This window comes from Pollicipes pollicipes, unplaced genomic scaffold, assembly GCF_011947565.3.
Source record: "Pollicipes pollicipes isolate AB1234 unplaced genomic scaffold, Ppol_2.1 Scaffold_4740;HRSCAF=5597_pilon_pilon_pilon, whole genome shotgun sequence".
Lineage (NCBI taxonomy): Eukaryota > Metazoa > Arthropoda > Thecostraca > Pollicipedomorpha > Pollicipedidae > Pollicipes > Pollicipes pollicipes.
Window position 1 is genome coordinate 15,947,276 of NW_023596545.1, and position 18,060 is coordinate 15,965,335.

General features: G+C 62.1%; 1 protein-coding gene across 1 annotated transcript in view; it reads right to left on the bottom strand.

The window, feature by feature from the left end:
• Positions 1-18,060, bottom strand: part of LOC119097981 (uncharacterized) — a 28,166-nt gene continuing 10,106 nt past the window's right edge. Inside the window, exons 4-9 of the mRNA XM_037220916.1 lie at positions 6,657-6,833; positions 5,298-5,416; positions 4,047-4,103; positions 3,621-3,779; positions 2,937-3,219; positions 1-1,150 (exon numbers count right to left, since the gene is read on the bottom strand). Coding sequence (XP_037076811.1) covers positions 480-1,150; positions 2,937-3,219; positions 3,621-3,779; positions 4,047-4,103; positions 5,298-5,416; positions 6,657-6,833 — 1,466 coding nt within the window. The 3' untranslated portion in view covers positions 1-479. The remainder of the gene's footprint in view (positions 1,151-2,936; positions 3,220-3,620; positions 3,780-4,046; positions 4,104-5,297; positions 5,417-6,656; positions 6,834-18,060) is intronic.

Here is an 18,060-nt window from a genome sequence, read left to right on the forward strand (position 1 = left end):
CCCAAGAGCCTGCACAAATCTTTGCCAGGCTCGTTCGGCCATACGGTTGAGGTTTCGAAGACTGGCTTCTCTCCGAATACCACCCCAGTTTTTTAAGGAAACGGCACCATATGACGAAGAGTTCGAACTACTCCAAACACGTTGAAAGCCTCAAGAACATTTTGCTCCAAATAGTCAAATGTTTTCACAAATTGCCTTGCCGGATGTTCTGGACCCAATAAAACATCGTTTAACATCCTATGGCTTCATTTCACGATTAGTAAAAATAGAAGTGGCTGTTAAAATCAGCACTACATCATTACACATACCACCAGGCACTGTTCAGCAGAAGCGCGAATAGTCGTATAGTCGGCAGTGCGAACGGCATGTCCCAGGAGCGGAGCGGCGGCCGGCAGTGTCCTCAGAGCGCTCCGAACGGGCGGCGGCCACACTCGCCCCGGGCGCCCCACGCCCCGCGCACCAATATCACATGGCCGGAGTCAGATGTCCAGCAGCTCGGACGCGTCCTTGAGCGTGGCCGCGTCGGTGTGCACGAGGAACATGAGCCGGAACTCCTCCAGCACGGAGAGCTCGACGCTCCACAGCTTCTGCGTACGGATCAGGTTGTTGAGCACGGTGGCGCGCTCCAGGTCCAGCCAGCGCTGCAGCGAACTCTCGGCCTCGGTCAGCTCCAGGTCGGCCGGGCCCCACAACAGGTACTCCAGCACGGCGCGCGCGCGCCGCAGCGCTGAGCCGTCCTCGCGCAGCAGCAGGCTCGCCAGCAGCTCGAACGCGTTCAGCGACGGCACGTCTGGCACGCTGACGCCGCGGCCATCGCGCACGCGCTCCAGCGCGTCTGGCACGCCCAGCATGCGCAGCATGACGGCCAGCGCCGCCTGGCAGCCGGTCAGCTTCTGCCGGCTCTCGTAGTTGCCGTAGACGGCCACCAGGCGGCACTGGGCGTCGCCGTCGGCCTCGGTGGCCACCAGCTCGCAGAGCGACTGGTCGACGAACTGCTGGCCGCGTGCCTGCAGCTCGAGCAGGTGGTGCACGGTCTGCAGCAGCAGCAGGCAGACCTGCTGCTCTTCCTGCTGGCCGCTGATGGTCGGCTGAGACGACACGAGATCCCAGAAGGGCTGCACCTGGACCGGCGGGAACACCCAGACCGTGGCTGCCGGGCGGAGGACGACCGTCAGAGCAGCCACCAGCTGACGTCGACACGTACTCCGTCCAACCAAACCACACACAGTTTAGGTGTCATGTGAATGCTAGAGACCTCACAGTTAAGGTGTCATGTGAATGCTGGAGACCTCACAGTTTAGGTGTCATGTGAATGCTGGAGACCTCACAGTTTAGGTGTCATGTGAATGCTAGAGACCTCACAGTTAAGGTGTCATGTGAATGCTGGAGACCTCACAGTTTAGGTGTCATGTGAATGCTGGAGACCTCACAGTTTAGGTGTCATGTGAATGCTGGAGACCTCACAGTTTAGGTGTCATGAATGGAATGCTGTGAGACCTCACAGTTTAGGTGTCATGTGAATGCTGGAGACCTCACAGTTTAGGTGTCATGTGAATGCTGGAGACCTCACAGTTTAGGTGTCATGTGAATGCTAGAGACCTCACAGTTTAGGTGTCATGTGAATGCTGGAGACCTCACAGTTTAGGTGTCATGTGAATGCTGGAGACCTCACAGTTTAGGTGTCATGTGAATGCTAGAGACCTCACAGTTTAGGTGTCATGTGAATGCTGGAGACCTCACAGTTTAGGTGTCATGTGAATGCTGGAGACCTCACAGTTTAGGTGTCATGTGAATGCTGGAGACCTCACAGTTTAGGTGTCATGTGAATGCTGGAGACCTCACAGTTTAGGTGTCATGTGAATGCTGGAGACCTCACAGTTTAGGTGTCATGTGAATGCTGAGACCTCACAGTTTAGGTGTCATGTGAATGCTGGAGACCTCACAGTTTAGGTGTCATGTGAATGCTAGAGACCTCACAGTTAAGGTGTCATGTGAATGCTGGAGACCTCACAGTTTAGGTGTCATGTGAATGCTGGAGACCTCACAGTTTAGGTGTCATGTGAATGCTGGAGACCTCACAGTTTAGGTGTCATGTGAATGCTGGAGACCTCACAGTTTAGGTGTCATGTGAATGCTGGAGACCTCACAGTTTAGGTGTCATGTGAATGCTGGAGACCTCACAGTTTAGGTGTCATGTGAATGCTGGAGACCTCACAGTTTAGGTGTCATGTGAATGCTGGAGACCTCACAGTTTAGGTGTCATGTGAATGCTGGAGACCTCACAGTTTAGGTGTCATGTGAATGCTAGAGACCTCACAGTTTAGGTGTCATGTGAATGCTGGAGACCTCACAGTTTAGGTGTCATGTGAATGCTGGAGACCTCACAGTTTAGGTGTCATGTGAATGCTGGAGACCTCACAGTTTAGGTGTCATGTGAATGCTAGAGACCTCACAGTTTAGGTGTCATGTGAATGCTAGACCTCACAGTTTAGGTGTCATGTGAATGCTAGAGACCTCACAGTTTAGGTGTCATGTGAATGCTGGAGACCTCACAGTTTAGGTGTCATGTGAATGCTGGAGACCTCACAGTTTAGGTGTCATGTGAATGCTGGAGACCTCACAGTTTAGGTGTCATGTGAATGCTGGAGACCTCACAGGGGGAAAAACGGAGAAAGACATAGCTCGCTCTTGGTCGTCGCAAACACTATGCAACCAGCCCCTTTCTCTCTACCATCAATACAAGAGAATCATGTGTTTGTTGCAAGTAACGACTTAAAGCTACCTCACACGTAAGAGGTCTGAGACGAACCTATTATAGTCAAGGGTGCCGAGACAGGTGGTGAGCTTCCCAGTGGGCGCTAGCAGCAGCGCCTGCACCAAGCGGCCGGCAGTGGCAGCGGCAGCGTCCTGTCGAGCCGACCGACAGCGGCACCCACCTTGCATGGCCGAGGTGAAGGAGCCGGTGCTGGCCTTGGGCAGCAGGTGACCCTGCACCAGGTCGCGGAACTGCGCCAGCGGCGGCAGCGAGGCGGCCGGCGTGGCGGCCGGCTCGCTCGACAGCATCAGCAGCACCGGCTGCTCGCGGTGCTCGGCGCGCAGGAACGCCCGCCGGCCGCAAGTCACGTGCGACTCGGCCGCCACCTTGAAGTGTGTGAACGCCAGCGCTGGGTTGTGCTCCAGCGGGCGGAGCGCAGCCGGCACGGGCCGCCGTTCCGACACCTGGCGGCAATGCGGCAAATTAGTGGTGCGGCGACGCACCGTCCCCGGTGGTAGATGACGCTGCTAGCGCGCCGGACGCACGCCGGGCGCCGGAATGCGCGGCCCTTCCGGACCGGTGTCGTTGTTGTTTGGGTTTCCCGGCGCGCTTACGGTCATGTCGGTTCCAGCGGTGATAAAGACGCCTCAAAAAGACGATCGCACAGACGAACAGGCGAGCGTACGCCTATTGCTTTCATCTCGTTGGACTCACACGCGAGCTGCGCTGAATCAGCGCTCAATTGGAGTGTGATTCGCGTCCACCTGTCAGCCGCGAGCAGCGAGCACTTATGCACCTCCACAGGTGGCCGGCTACACAACAGGCCGGGCCGGGCCGGGTCGGGCGCGGCCGCCGCCGCCCTCACCTGCTCCAGCAGCTGCAGCAGCGCCTCGTGGTTGCTGGCCGTGACGGCGTCGTAGTTCTCCTCCAGGTTGGCGTGCACCACGGATGTCTGCTTTCGCAGACTGACGCGGGACGGGCGCTGCCGCGGCAGCTCCGGCTCGGACACACCAGGTGCGCGCTGCTGGTCGGCACGCACGGGTCACGTGGGCTGGCACTACGTCGGAGGCTGCGGCTTTGGCACGTTTGGGACAAATGCAAAAACCGTGACCAATGCGGCGGTCATGATGTGGTGTGGTGTTTATGTGTTCATGCTGTGATGGAGTGAATGGGACGACCCTGTGTGCTGCTATTTTTAGACCCATTTTTTCAACAGTTGAATGTCATACACGCCGCCTATGCTGACCGGACTATGCCCGGCTCCGCTGGAGACAGCAGGTGTTTGACGTACCTCGTCCGGCTTTTCCTGAGCTTTGGGCGACTCGCTCACAGTTGTCGCCGCTGACAACTGAAAACATGGCAAAACAGGATATTTGAGCTCAGTACAGCGGGATAGAAAGCGCAAGCGCATACCGAACAACGGCATGCCACCAAATGAGTCAAGCGCCCATCACTGAGCGACCGTGAAAACATACCAACGCACAACGGTCTAATAAAAAATTGCGGAAAAATAGGCGCACCTCACAGTTCTTAACAAAGGCCGTTCAAAGCGAACACATCAGCGCTGCTCAGGAAACTGCAAACAAACAACGTGGACTGACCAAACAGCAATGCAATTCTAACATGCGCTCCACTTTCACAGCGCACACATACCTGCAAAACGGGCGGTATGATTCGGCGCTAATCGCCTGAGGCGCTGTCGCCTGTGACGTGGCGTTTACACCGCACGCGGGCGGCCCACCTGCGCCACTCGGACGGCGGCGGCGCGCCGGCGCCTCGCGCCTATCGGTGCCGCGCTCCAAGACCGGCCCCAGTATCGCTGGAGCGGCCGATCGCCGCCGGCGGGCCGCCCGTCACCGGACAAACAGTGCGAGTGGCAAACAACGGCCGCCGCTGGCACCCTGGGCGGCGGCACCCGACGTGGGGCTCCCGGCCACGTCCACGCGCCCGCTCAGCCTGACCCGGCCACGGCGGCACGTCCTGACGCTGACGGGCCCAAAGGCCGGCGCCAGCCGCGCTGGGATCGGTCCGAGTTTGGCCTCGCTGCCACCTGGCCCCGTGGGGTCGTCTGGGTAGCCGGTCAGCGCTTTTGACGCATCTGGTGCTGGAGTTCCCCACCTGTGGTTTGCCCCTGTGTGCGTGGCTCGACTGACCGGGGGCGGATGCCTTTATAGACCTGGCACACGGTATCGCACTGCTAATGTCGGCGTGACTCTTCTGTCGGTGTGACTCACACTAATATGCCGGTATGACACAACTGCGTCTGGTTCACATGTCCGGTTCAGCCCCTGTGTCTGGTTCATGCTCATGTTCATGATTTAGCTCCTGTTTGGTTCACGTGTCCGATTGAGCCCTGTGTTTGGTTCACGTGTCTGGTTTAGTCCCTGTGTTTGGTTCACGTGTCCGGTTCAGCCCTGTGTTTGGTTCACGTGTCCGGTTCAGCCCTGTGTTTGGTTTACGTTTCCGTTTCAGCCCATCCATTGAGGTTCAGGCGTCGGTTCCAGCCCTGCTGCGTCGAACTGACACGCCTGACGTCACCCACCTGTGTCGTGCTACCGGTGTCGGCGTCGAACACGACGGCGGCGCGCGGCTGCGGCGACTCCTGTCGCACCGAGCCGCCGCGGTCCGGCTTCCGCGGCGTCAGGCCGGCCCGGTTCGTGCCTGTCGGCGGCGTGGGGGTGCGTGTCAGCAGGACGCCGCCCGTCCACGTGCCGGCCGCGGCCCACACGCGGGCGGCGTGGGACGGCATCGGAGGGGCGGCCGCCTCGACGCGGCGAACGGCGACAGCGGGCTGGGTCTGCTCGCTGACGGCTCCATGCTCGGCTGAACGGTCTGCGCGGCACTGGACCGTCGGCCGAGCCAGCCGTCCGGAGAAGTGGCGTCTGCCTCAGCCAGCCGTCCGGAGAAGTGGCATCTGCCCCAGCCAGCCGCCCGGAGAAGTGGCGTCTGCCCCAGCCAGCCGCCCGGAGAAGTGGCGTCTACCTCAGCCAGCCGTTATGTCTGCCTCAGCCTGTCCGCCGTTACATCACGCGCATATTGCGAAGGCTCGTGTTAATTCCATTCTTTCCATGCATCGCCTTGCAGAAACGCCACTTTTTCGGGACACCATAGATAAGCAGTGCCTTTGACACCGTCAGCACGGGTAACTCTACCCATGGCCTTCATGGCTGGGCGTCGACAGTGGAACCGACAGCTCCCGGCGCGGCGCGGCGCCGACGGGCGGCGCGGCGTCTTGTTTGTGATGCGAGTCTTCACACGAAAGCAACGCCCCACACTCTCACCATGCCGAGCCTCAAGGCCACCACAGAGCGGCCGCGCAGCGGGGACATCACTGGGCTGCAGGGCGGGTCGCAGCACCCCAGACGCGCGGAAGGCAGCCGGCCATGGGACGCTGACAACATGCCCCCGTGGCTCCCGTGAGCCGCAGTAGCTGGCCTGGTCCCGTGCAGGTGTGTTTCGCCCGGCACATGTTTCCCAGACAGAAGGACCGCAAAGCTGGACGTTCCCATGCTATTCTGCGAGAAAGCTGGGGTGAGCCAGCAGCTTATTAAGTCATCGCCGTCGTCACTGGAGCTGTACGGCGCAGCCAGGCGCTGAGGCTATATGGCGTCGTCTGGCTCGCGCCCTGGAAGGAAGGGCGAGCACCGCGGGGAATCGAACCCCGTACCTCGGGCTTCCCAGACCGTGCTGAGTAATCAGGGGCCGCATGATGTTCGCAGGGAGAAGCTGGCGGCTCCAAATGCCCCATGCCATTTGTTACCCAGCTAAGGCACCCGCATTGTTGTGAGCAAGCGGATTAATGTTCCAAGCACGCTTCGGAACGAACCTTAACGGAACGGGTTCAGGACAACCTGACGGGCAAATCCGGCTGCATCACGCACGTGCAATGACAGGTCCTTACCAAGGTTGGCGTACTCAGTCTCTCGCTGGCCCGTCGACCTGTCGGAGCCGTCACGTGACCTGCTGAAGACTTCCGGATTGGGCGGCGGCGGCCGCGAGGGCGGGGTCTGGCCCAGCGCCACCTCTGATTGGTCAATGGAGGAGGTGCGGCGGGGCGGCGGCGGCGGCTTCGGCCGACCTGAGGCAAAAACACATGGCTTTCACCGCTGGCTTCCGGACAACACTTTCCAGTTTTTCATCAACAACACCTTGAAAAGTTGCGGCTGACTCTTGCCGCGACCGTTACAAGATACATAACGTTTACGTGTCATTGAAGGAAAACAAACAGCAGCCCAACCTTGTTCTTTTCGTCTCTTGAGTAGTAGTACCAGCCGCCGAGCGACAGCTCTCTCTGCTTCTCAGCGATATGTCTATACAAAGATATCACGAAAGGTGGCCCAACTATCACCAAAGGCAGGGAAACTGCGTTCGGAAATTGGCCAATTTCGCCAATACGTGCGCCGGACCCACGCCATTCGCGGTGAAAACTGCGCCAGATGGTCAGCTGGCCCTATTACAGCTCCTGTTACGTGTACCGTTGTGAGTACGCAGCGATGCGGTTCTCAGTTGATGTCATTGTTAATGTCTGCCACATCGGTCCTACTGGTCAGGCGTGCTTCAACCACAGTCCGTCAGTCAAAGCTGCATTTTCGATCATAGGCGGATCCTGGGGGGGGGAGGGGGGGGGCACGGAGCCATGACCCCCAAAACCTCTGAGAGTATGCTTTGGCCCCCCAAAACATTCCCAGAACTTCATAAAAGTTTCGTTTACTCACCCGCTGTTTTAACTTTAACTGTTTAAACTGTTTTGTTCTAACTTTTGTTTAAGATTCAAAAGCCTTTCGGTGTTTTTTTTCGGATTTGAATGGTGAACCTACTAAGTACTCGCAAAAGGCACAATGCACTGGACCTCGGATCCCACACCAGCCAGCTGGCGACGAACGGCTGCTCCCCCCCCCCCCCCCCAACTCCAGGCTAGATCCGCCCCTGTTTTCGATTCCCCAATGCAAACTTACAACATAAGTCAACAGAGCGCAAAAAAATTCAAGCAGTCAACAACAGAGCGCAAAACAGAGTGCAGATGTGATCCTCCACACCGACGCATGCCGCACCACGTGCGCCACACCAACATCGTATGAGCCAGATGTAGAACTTCTTTACACCTACCGTTTGCTTTGCGGAGGGAGGCTCGTTGTCAACAGTTAACTCCTCAATGATCTATGCTCGAGCCCAGACATATTGGGCGCTCAAATCTCCTCTACAGGTCTGCGAAAGGTGCCGCCCATGATCTGGGCCCACTGCAGCTGTCATCGGCTGCAGCTCCTCAGCTCCCTAGCGTCTGTTAACAAACCGGCAGCCTCATCCGACCGGACCGTTTTGGAAGGGGTGGCGGCCGGCGCCGAGGCGGACCGGTCGGTTGCTCCCAGCAGCGCGGCAGCCACGGCCGTCCCGGGACGGCCGTGGCCGTCGACTCAACACCGGCCCACTGAGCCAGGGGCCGAGATTACTGAGACGCTTGGGGGTGGCCAAGCCCCCACAGCTGGTACCCTTTGCTGAGAAAGGGAGGGGCATAATAACCGTTTCGATTAGAGCTGATGCGGCCGCTGCCACACCTGCCGCGTGCCGCCTCCTCCGCCCGAGCCCGTAACGGCTGGGGCGGCGGCGGCGGCGGCGGCTCAGCGCCGGCCGGTAACGTCACAGAGGCCAGGAAGTGGCGGCGGCGCGCCGAGCCCGCCCGCCAGCCGCAGAATCAAGTCCCAGCGCCGGCGCCGGGCCGCGCCGGCCGCAACGGCGCGATTAACAGTGACAAATGGAGGGCCATCTGTCGACGCCGCCGACTGTGGCGGCCGGCGCCGGCAGGCACGCCGATTGACCAGAGCAGGGGCCGGCGCCGGCGGCTCCGGCCGCTCCGGCACCGCCGAGCCGGAGCCGCGTGATGGCCGGTCGGGCCGAGCACGAGACGCGCTCACAGACGGCGCGCTGAACCGGGTCCGCGGGAAACACGCCATGTGAAAAACCTACGTCAGCGCCTCGGTGGAGGTCATGGGAAAACTGCTCTGATGGTGAGATTTAACCAGCTACAAAAAGGGCGTCGCTCTTGGGACTCGGGTCTCCTCTTTGGGGAGACTAAATGTGGCTACAATAGGAGCTGCCGGCAGCAAAAACTCTCAGACCAGCAAAAACAATGCGAGCACACTGCGCGAGACTCCTAGACAGGGACGACGACGGCCGTCAACAGGTGCGGTGTCCGAAACAGCCGCAGCAGGAGCCGAAAACCGCGCGATGACGCTGCTGGAATCAGCAACATTTTTGCTGTTTGACCCTGCCAAGACCACTCCTGAAAACCTGCTCCGGCACGAACCCAGTGCTTCTAGCCCACACAGCCGGGCCCGCCTATAAGCCTCGGCGAATCACGCACGTGGTGCACGTGCCACGCCGGTCGGCGCGCACCTCGCCTCGCAGCCAGCGGCGCAGCTCGCCGCGCCTGGGCCTGCACGCAACGGCGGCATTCCGGCCAGCATCCCACCGAAAAACGTCCGCTTTCCCGCCATGAATGGGACGGCGCCTGATCGGCGCTGCCGGGAACGAGGTCACGTGACCGGCGCGGGGTCGGCGCGGCCGCGGCGCGCGGACGCCTCCGCCGCATACAAAGCAGCCGGCCAAGTGGCACAGGCGGCAGCGGCGCGGCCGTCGGCGAGCCGGCGGATGCCCGTGCGCCCGGGCGCCGATCCCGAGGCGTGGTCTGGGTGGTCGTCGCGCCGGCTCATGTTGTCACCTATCACTGTGCGGCCCGCCAGACATGTTGGCGGACACCCCCGCCGCTGGGGAGCGCCGAACGCCGTCGGTGGACCCTGCCGCACGACCGTGGCGCCCCTGGCGGCAGCCGGCTGACCCAGTGGGCGTCTAATGACAGGGTCAAGTGACCCCGGCCGGCCGGCCGCGGCGTGCCGGGCAGGTGGTGGTGGTCCGGCGCTGTTAAGAGCACAGCGCCGCTCCCGGAGGGTCGGCAGAGGCACCCCGCCGGACGGGCAGACGCCCGCCGCTGTCCGGGCTCCGGGCCGGACGGGCAGACGTCCGCCGCCGCCTGGGCTCCGTGCCCGAGCCAGAGCACGGCATTTAACGTCCTCGACTGGAGGCCGGCCGGCGCTGCCCACAGTGTTGTAGGCCGGCCACGCTTCGTGTCGCCCGGCGACGTATATGGCGCGGCGCTCCTTTCACTGGGCTGCGCCGCGCGCGCTCCGGTCAATCGCATCAGTTGGCGGGGCGGGGGGAGGGGTGGAGGCGGCGATGGGCGCGGCGTGAGAGCGAGTCCGGGCGGGTCTGTCGGGCGCCATCGCGGCAGAGATCGATGGCCGCCTCCGGGCCGGCGGAGGACAACAGCGCCTCTGACGTCGCCAGCCGGTCGGCCGGACGGTACCCGGCTCGACCGAGCGCGCGCTGTCCGGCCTGACACTGGCGGCAGGTCTCTTGCGCCGTCTGGGCGGACTATGGCGCGGTGAGGGCCGACCGCCGCGGCCTCTGCGGTCTGCTGGCTATCACTGGCTGCTGCTGGGTCTTGTCATAAGCCTACCAGCCACTGTCGCTTTGGAGCGGCTTCCTTCGGCAGCTGGAGGCGTGACGTGCGCTCTGCCAGCTTCCGTTGACCTGGGAGGATTTACGCCCGCAGCTGCCCGCCGGGTGTGACTCCGTCAATCAGCGGCGGTCCACGGAATGATCACTGACGGCGGCTGACGGCCGACACGACCTCTGCCAGCTCCCGCATGTCTGGCAGGAATTCAGCCGATGCCTGCTGGGACCACGTGTGACCCGCGTCGCCGACGCCTGACGGGACCGTGGGTGACCTCCATCGCCGACGCCTGACGGGACCACGGGTGACCTCCGTCGCCGACGCTTGACGGAATCGCGGGTGACCTCCGTCGCCGACGCCTGACGGGACCTCGGGTGACCTCCATCGCCGACGCCTGACGGGACCACGGGTGACCTCCGTCACCGACGCCTGACGGGATCACGGGTGACCTCCGTCGCCGACGCCTGACGGGACCACTGGTGACCTACGTCACCGACGCCTGACGGGACCGCGGGTGACCTCCATCGCCGACGCCTGACGGGACCGCGAGTGACCTCCGTCGGGCCGGGCCGACGTCCCAGGGTCAGCGCCACCGCGAACGGGCGGCCAGCCAGGAACGGGCGGCCGACAGCCCGTTACGGCAGCACGATCCGGTGGGCGGTGCCGCTCGACCGCGCCCGCCACCACCCCATCCTCCTCCTCCACATGTGCAGTCTCAGGGGCTGGGGAGAGGCGCCGCCGGCCTGCGGCGACCCGCAGTCCAATTGCCTCACCCAGCCGGCGCATCGCCGTCTAACTGCAGGGCAAACGAGACCGAGGGCGCGTCTGCCTCCCGCCCAGTGACGTCAGCTGGGGCCACCGACCGCTGCCCCGCTCCGGCCGCGACGCGCCGCCTGGAACGCCTCTGCGGTGGGCGGGGTCGGCCGGGTCAGATGAGTCGCTCGGCGGGGGCGGCCCGGAGGCCAACCGAGCGTTCCGTTCACTGATGACGAAATGACTTCACGCCTCACTCCCCGGGCGACGCCTGTTTGTTATTCCTGACGACGCACATTTCTACCTCTCGCTCCCCTCTCTCGCGCTCTCTCCCCGTCTCTCTCTTTCCTCTCCTTTTTCCCCATCTCTTTTTTAGTTTCTCTCTCCCTCCCTCTCCCCTCTCTCTCTCTCCCTCTCTCTCTCTCTCTCTTCCTCTCTCTTTATCTCCCCTCTCTCTCTCTTTCTCTCTCTTTATCTCCCCTCTCTCTCTCTTTCTCTCTCTTTATCTCCCCTCTCTCTCTCTCTTTCTCTTCACCCTCTCTCTCTCTCTCTCTCTCTCTCTCTCGCCCTTCCGTCGCCGCTCGTGTCGTCGTCACGGCCAGGTGCGCGAGCGACGCTCCCATGTGTCCGCTGCGTCCATCTCGCCGCCCGCCTCCTCGCACAGCGCGCCTGCGCAAACAGGCGTCTTTCTCCCCTGATGGCGCATTCAGTTTCAGCGGCACGTGAAACAGACGGCGCCACCGCCGAAACAAAGCTGACAGAAGCGCCTCTCCCGCCGCGTGTCGTAACCGCACCAGGCGCGCGCGGAGGCAAAAACGCCTGCTGGCCGTCGGGAGGAGCCGTCCGCCACCGCTGCGCCTCGACTGTGACGGTGCTCAGCGTGGCGCGGCGGCGGCGGGCGTGACGCGCGCGCACATCGTGAGCGCCGGCACCAGGTGACGTCAGCACAAGCATCTGCAACGCCGAGACGAAAGAGAAAGCCCTCGGACGTTTGTGGTGGCAGCGTCAAACGCCAAAGGTAACGTCAGCATCAACGTAGCGTCAAAAAGCGTCAGAAGCCATTGAGGAGGCGGACAGGCGGCGGGATGACGTGGGTTTGGGTCGCCCGAAGGAGCGCAGGTGCTCCCAAGACAGCAGCTTATTCATCCAGTTTTCTGCCGGCCAGGGATCGGGGTAGGTCTGTCGGGATTACGCAGATAGAGCGACCAACGCGAGACCGGGAGCTTATATCTTGCTCGAGTCGCTGCTCGGTCATCCGGTTTCGTTATGGGTTCGTAAAGGCTCAAGACGTCTCTAATATCCGGGTTTCTGTCCGTCCCTCCTGTGCTTATACAGTTATGTCGATCCTCTCCTGCGCTCTCTCTATCCTCTCTCCCGCCGGTCATCCCACCCGGTTTGGACGGCTCCCGCCTGGTGCCAGGCGCCAGCTCGCCCTCTGCCGCTGGTCGTCTGCCCGGTTGAGGCGGGGTTTATCCGGTACCGGGCACCGGGGCCGCGGTGCCACGTTCCGCGCTGCTGCCGTATGAGCGCCCTGCCGACCGCCCCCGAGCCCAGCTCGTTCACTGGTCCCAGACGTGCCGGCCGGCGGGGACTGCTGCCGTATGACCGCTCTGCCGACCGCTCCCGAGCCCAGCTGGGCGACGGGACAAGGCCGCCGGTCCGGCCCGCCTCGGCCCGCCCCAGCCGCCGTAGCCCGTCCCAGCCGTCGCAGCAGTGCTGACGCCGCTATTCGGCGGGCGGGACCGGATCATTGGGTGCGGGGCTGGCGAGGCGAGGGTGTTGCCGGTCAACTGGACCGGTGGGATGGGGGAGGGGCGCCGGCGGCACCGTCGGTCGCCGCCGAGTGTGTGGTGAGTCATACCGAGTCATATGATCCAGCTCAACTGAAGACTGCAAATTACTGGAAATATCATGAGAAAATTCATAACAAAACTACAGCTGAGGGAGTTCTGTCAGACAGTTTTCATATACGGTACATGTTCTCAGACAGCTTGGGTGCCAAGCTAGTAGCCATACTTCTTTCGGCCCTTGATCCCCATCCCCTGGTTGCCCAGCCTCTAACTCTTTCCCCTGGCCGTATCTTTCCATCTTGTTCTCTGGCGGAGGTCCGGCGGTCTCGGCTGGTAGATCGACTCTCCATCTCGTCCCGTATCTGATCCGCCTTTTTTGCCGTTCGCAGGAGGCTGCGGCACGTTTTTGTCGCGCATCGCCGTCCGTCCCATTCAGCGACACACCGGTTTTCAGCGCCCGGCACAACCGACGTGTCCGGCTCCTGTGCTGGTCCGACCGAGCGGCGGTGTCCCCCAATCAGACCTCAGGCTCCTGTGCTGGTCCGACCGTGCGGCAGTGTCCCCCGATCAGGCCTCAGGCTCCTGTGCTGGTCCGACCGAGCTGCGGTGCCCCCCAGTCAGGCCTCAGGCTCCTGTGCTGGTCCGACCGAACGGCGGTGTCCCCCCATCACGCCCCATGCCCCTGTCCTGGCCCCATCTGACCGGCGGTGTCACCCGATCAGGCCTCAGGCTCCTGTGCTGGTCCGACCGAGCGGCGGTGTCCCCCCATCAGGCCTCAGGGTCCTGTCCTGGTCCGACCCGACCGGCGGTGCCCTCCGATTAAGCCACAGTCGGGGAAGCTCCTGAACCTGGTGAGGTACCGGTCACACCGGCAGCAGCGCCAACAGGCGGTGCTGGGGCGCGCCACGGCAAGACTGTAGACTGACGGTTCTTCTGCAGCGCTGTCTTCGTCAGGGGACGGGCGGGACCGACAGAGGCGGGGAGCAGCGGGACATGGGTGCTTTCGGCCTCGTCCGGCGTCGCACCGGTGGGGTGGGGGTTCGGCCTCGTCCGACGGTGTACCGGTGCGGTTCGGGTCGCCGCCAGGTGCACACCGCGGCTGAGTCGGTCGCACAGCGCAGGCCTGGCCGCCGCCTGGACACCGGTCCCGTTATGAGGCCTACAGTCTGCGGCCCGCGCGGCGCACCACACAGCGATATTAGAGGTGACACCTCGCAGCACTCATCAGTGGGATAGGTGTCGACCTCACACGGCCCAGCGGTGGCACGGGTGGCCCCTCTACCACCCAGCGCTGGCGCACTCACACGGCCCCGCGGCGGAGCAGGTGAGGCGGTGCGGGCGCCACTGCCTGCTGCGGCTCAGACGGCCACCGCCGGCAGGAGGCCACTGCCGCCACCGCCGGCCGCGCGCCGGTATCCTGCAGCCGTGCAGCCTCGGCGCGCGTAAACAGACCCCGGCCGGCCGGCGGCGCCGCGCTCCGCTCGGGTTAATGGCCGTCCGATGGGCGGCCGCGCCGGCCGGTCAGCCGGCAGACGTCGGCGAATGCCTGCCGCCGGCCACGGCAGGCTTTAGGCGACTGGCCGATAGTGGCGGCGATCAAGAGCTAGGGGCCGAGTGAGCCGCGCCACGACCGTCGCCGACCGCCTGCAGGTGCGCCGCACACTGCAGCCGGCCGCGGCCGCTCTTGCCGCCTGTGACCCAGAACGGAGCGGCGGCCGGCCGGCTGGGGCCGCCCCGCCACTCTGCTCCCGATCCGACCGCCTCGGAATCCGGACGTGCAGGGTCGGGCCAGGCCGAACGCGCCCGACGGGACACCGTTCGCCGGCCCGTCCCCACAGGGGCGGGGGATGGGCCCGCTCCGGCAGCCGCTCTCGGCCTCCGCTCACCGGACCCGTCCTCACGGGGGCGGAGGGTGGGCCCGCTCCGGCAGCCGCTTTCGGCCTCCGTTCACCGGCCCGTCCCCACAGGGGCGGGGGATGGGCCCGCTCCGGCAGCCGCTCCGGCAGCCGCTCTCGGCCTCCGCTCACCGGCCCGTCCTCACGGGGGCGGAGGGTGGGCCCGCTCCGGCAGCCGCTCTCGGCCCCCGTTCACCGGCCCGTCCTCACAGGGGCGGGGGGTGAGTCCGCTCCGGCAGCCGCTCTCGGCCCCCGTTCACCGGCCCGTCCTCACAGGGGCGGGGGGTGAGCCCGTTCCGGCAGCCGCTCTCGGCCTCCGCTCACCGGCCCATCCCCACAGGAGCGGAGGGTGAGTCCGCTCCGGCAGCCGCTCTCGGCCTCCGCTCACCGGCCCATCTTCACAGGAGCGGAGGGTGAGTCCGCTCCGGCAGCCGCTCTCGGCCTCCGCTCACCGGCCCATCCTCACAGGGGCGGAGGGTGAGCTCGTTCCAGCAGTCGTCCTCGGCCGCTGACTCTTCAGAACACGCACAGAGTCTGACCCGACCACTGTGCACGCTGCTAACTATGCCTAGTGGTCAGAAGTCCGCAGCAAGTGTAAGTTTTGTGACTGGGAGTGTTATGTCTCATCAGGCCGGTTTGCCTATGGTTTTCAAGGGGGCTTTGATTTTGACCAGAACTTTGACATCAAACAATGTGAAAACAGCCCCACCGGGGAAGTTTGATTGGGAAATGCTGTTTAAACATCGTAAAATTTGATCGTGTATATCTTCTGGATTCTCTCCGAGATGTTTGAACCATCACAAACCCATGCTGTCATCCCGTCTGCCCCTTATTACTCGGTGCCGGGCGACCGTCTACTGCGTGCGCTGGTCGTAAGGGTTGGAAGGTTCATTGTCTTCACCACGTACATCTACAGACCTTTTTGTTTGTAAACAGTGCACGCATTCGTTAGACCCAAACGAGCATAAGCCGTGTGTCTCCGTGATAGACTGAGGTAATAGGTTTAATATTAAGACGCGCGTGAAAACTCGGGGCGGAACGATGGGAGTAGCAACTAGAAAGGGATAAAGGAAGGAAGGTAGGAAGGGAGGGAGAGAAGGAGGAGAGGGAGAGAGAGGGAGAGAGAGGGGAAGAGAGAGAGAGAGAGAGAGAGAGAGAGAGAGAGAGAGAGAGAGAGAGAGAGAGAGAGAGAGAGAGAGAGAGAGAGAGAGAAGAGAGAGAAGAGAGAGAGAGGAGAGAGAAGAGATATAGAGAGAGAGAGAGAGAGAGAGCTAATGAGAGAGAGAGAAGAGAGAGAGAAGAGAGATAGAGAGAGAGAGAGAGAGAGAAAAGGAGAGAGAAGAGAGAGAGAGAGAGAGAGAGAGAGAAAGAGAGAGAACGAGAGAAGGGGAAACAAGAGAAAAAGTGACATCGTAATCGCCATGAATCTAGATCGCCCAGGAGACAGAACTGGGACACAACCGCCGAGCCCGGCAGGCACGCGCACGGTCTGTGCGGGTGATACGGTAGACGGCCTGTTTACGGCTGGCAGACTGACGGTAGCGGGGACCCATGATGGGTAGCAGGGGCAAGTCCAGGAAGGCCCAACAGAGGTGCACCTCCCAACCGTCAGCACACCTTTTCCCAGCTTGATTCTGATTTTGAGAACTGAAACGGCATACGAAACTTATCCTTTCCGATATTCAACGCTGGATCGCCGTCGGTGGGTCGTGAGAAGATAAAGCATACGTCCTGGAGCTAGTGGTGTGTGATGTGAATGGTGATGCCATACGTCTTGGAGCTAGTGGTGTGTGGTGTGAATGGTGATGCCATACGTCTTGGAGCTAGTGGTGTGTGGTGTGAATGGTGATGCCATACGTCTTGGAGCTAGTGGTGTGTGGTGTGAATGGTGATGCCAGTCTGGAGCCAGTAGTGTGTGGTGTGATTGGTGATGCCAGTCGGCATGGCATGCGATGGAAAGCCAACCGAGATCACCAGAGATGGGACGGTCGGTCCGAGCCGCGGATGACAGCCGACAACAGGAAGACGAGGCAGACCCGGCAGCCGAGGGGCGGGGAACAAGCAGGTCAGCACGACCCAGATCTGACCCACCCGGGCGCATCCGGCCAGCTGGGGCCGCGCTCGACGCACCCGAAAACATGGTGAGAGGAAGGCACAGGTGCTCCCGGTGCGCCATGGAGTACTGGACCTGGGCGGGTCACCCCGACCAGGCATAGAACAGACTGCATGTGGAGGTGGGGAAGTTGGGTCGGGGGGGGGGGGGGCAATTTGCTACAAGAGGCATGTGTCGACTATCTGAAACAACAAACTCGAACCCTTGACTCGAGCACGTTGACCTCGTCAAGTAAGAGAAAGCAGCGTCAATAGGATACGCCATCAAGCGTCCGACATGGAATAACCAGAAGAATGCGCCAGCTAGTCCAGCTGACCCACAAAAAAACACGACAAAAAATCCAGCCCCTACGCGGCACCCGTTTGGGTTTTGTTAGCGCGCCTGACGTCAGGGTACCGGGCGGCCCGCTACGCGTCCCGCTGCTCCCGGACACTCCAGGGCGCAGCCGATCAGGGGCGGCGGCGGCGGCAGGCTGGTGAGCTGGCCGGTGTTGACCTCAGCGTCGCCATCGGTACTGAGCTGCGCGACGACGGCACCACCGCCGGCACCCCCCCCCCCTTCCCTTTCCCCCACGGACCGCGACGACAGCACCACCTCCCGCACCCCCCCCCCCCCTTCCCTTTCCCCCACGGACCGCGACGACAAGCACCACCTCCCGCACCCTCCCACGGACTGCGGGGAACGTTTCCTCGTGGTATGACAAATTTTGCAATTCAAAACCCACCGCCTGTTGGTTGACCTTATCGGTGAGCCATGGGCACGCTAGTCAGTGATCACAGCTGTTGCGCAGCGATCTGTTGAATAGCGTTTGTTTGAGGCTCGCGTTCTGTAGTATTTGTTGTTCATTGGTGTTTTCGGGCGCGTCGACCGTAATTGTCATTTTGCGCCTATAACGATGCTTTTACTTAACCAGTGTGGTGTGAAATGACTTGAAAGTCAACATCTGTTAAGAACGAAAAAAGTTGATTGGACCCGAGAAAGGAGGAGCTGTCAGTTCTGTGGAATTGAAACAATGCAGAACATCCTTCTAAATTTACCTTATAGAAATAGTACCACCCCATCCGTGCCTTAGAGACATAGCATCGACTTCTCTGTGTCGTGCTCCATCCGAAAGAATGCTCACATCATTCTGTTCCTCATCCAAAACGCCTCCGGAGAATGAGTCGATTCAGCGGCCGTCCGGTTCTAGGGCGCGGGCGCGGGCGCGGGCGCGAGCGTGGGCGCCGGGCGGACGCGGGCGCCGGCGC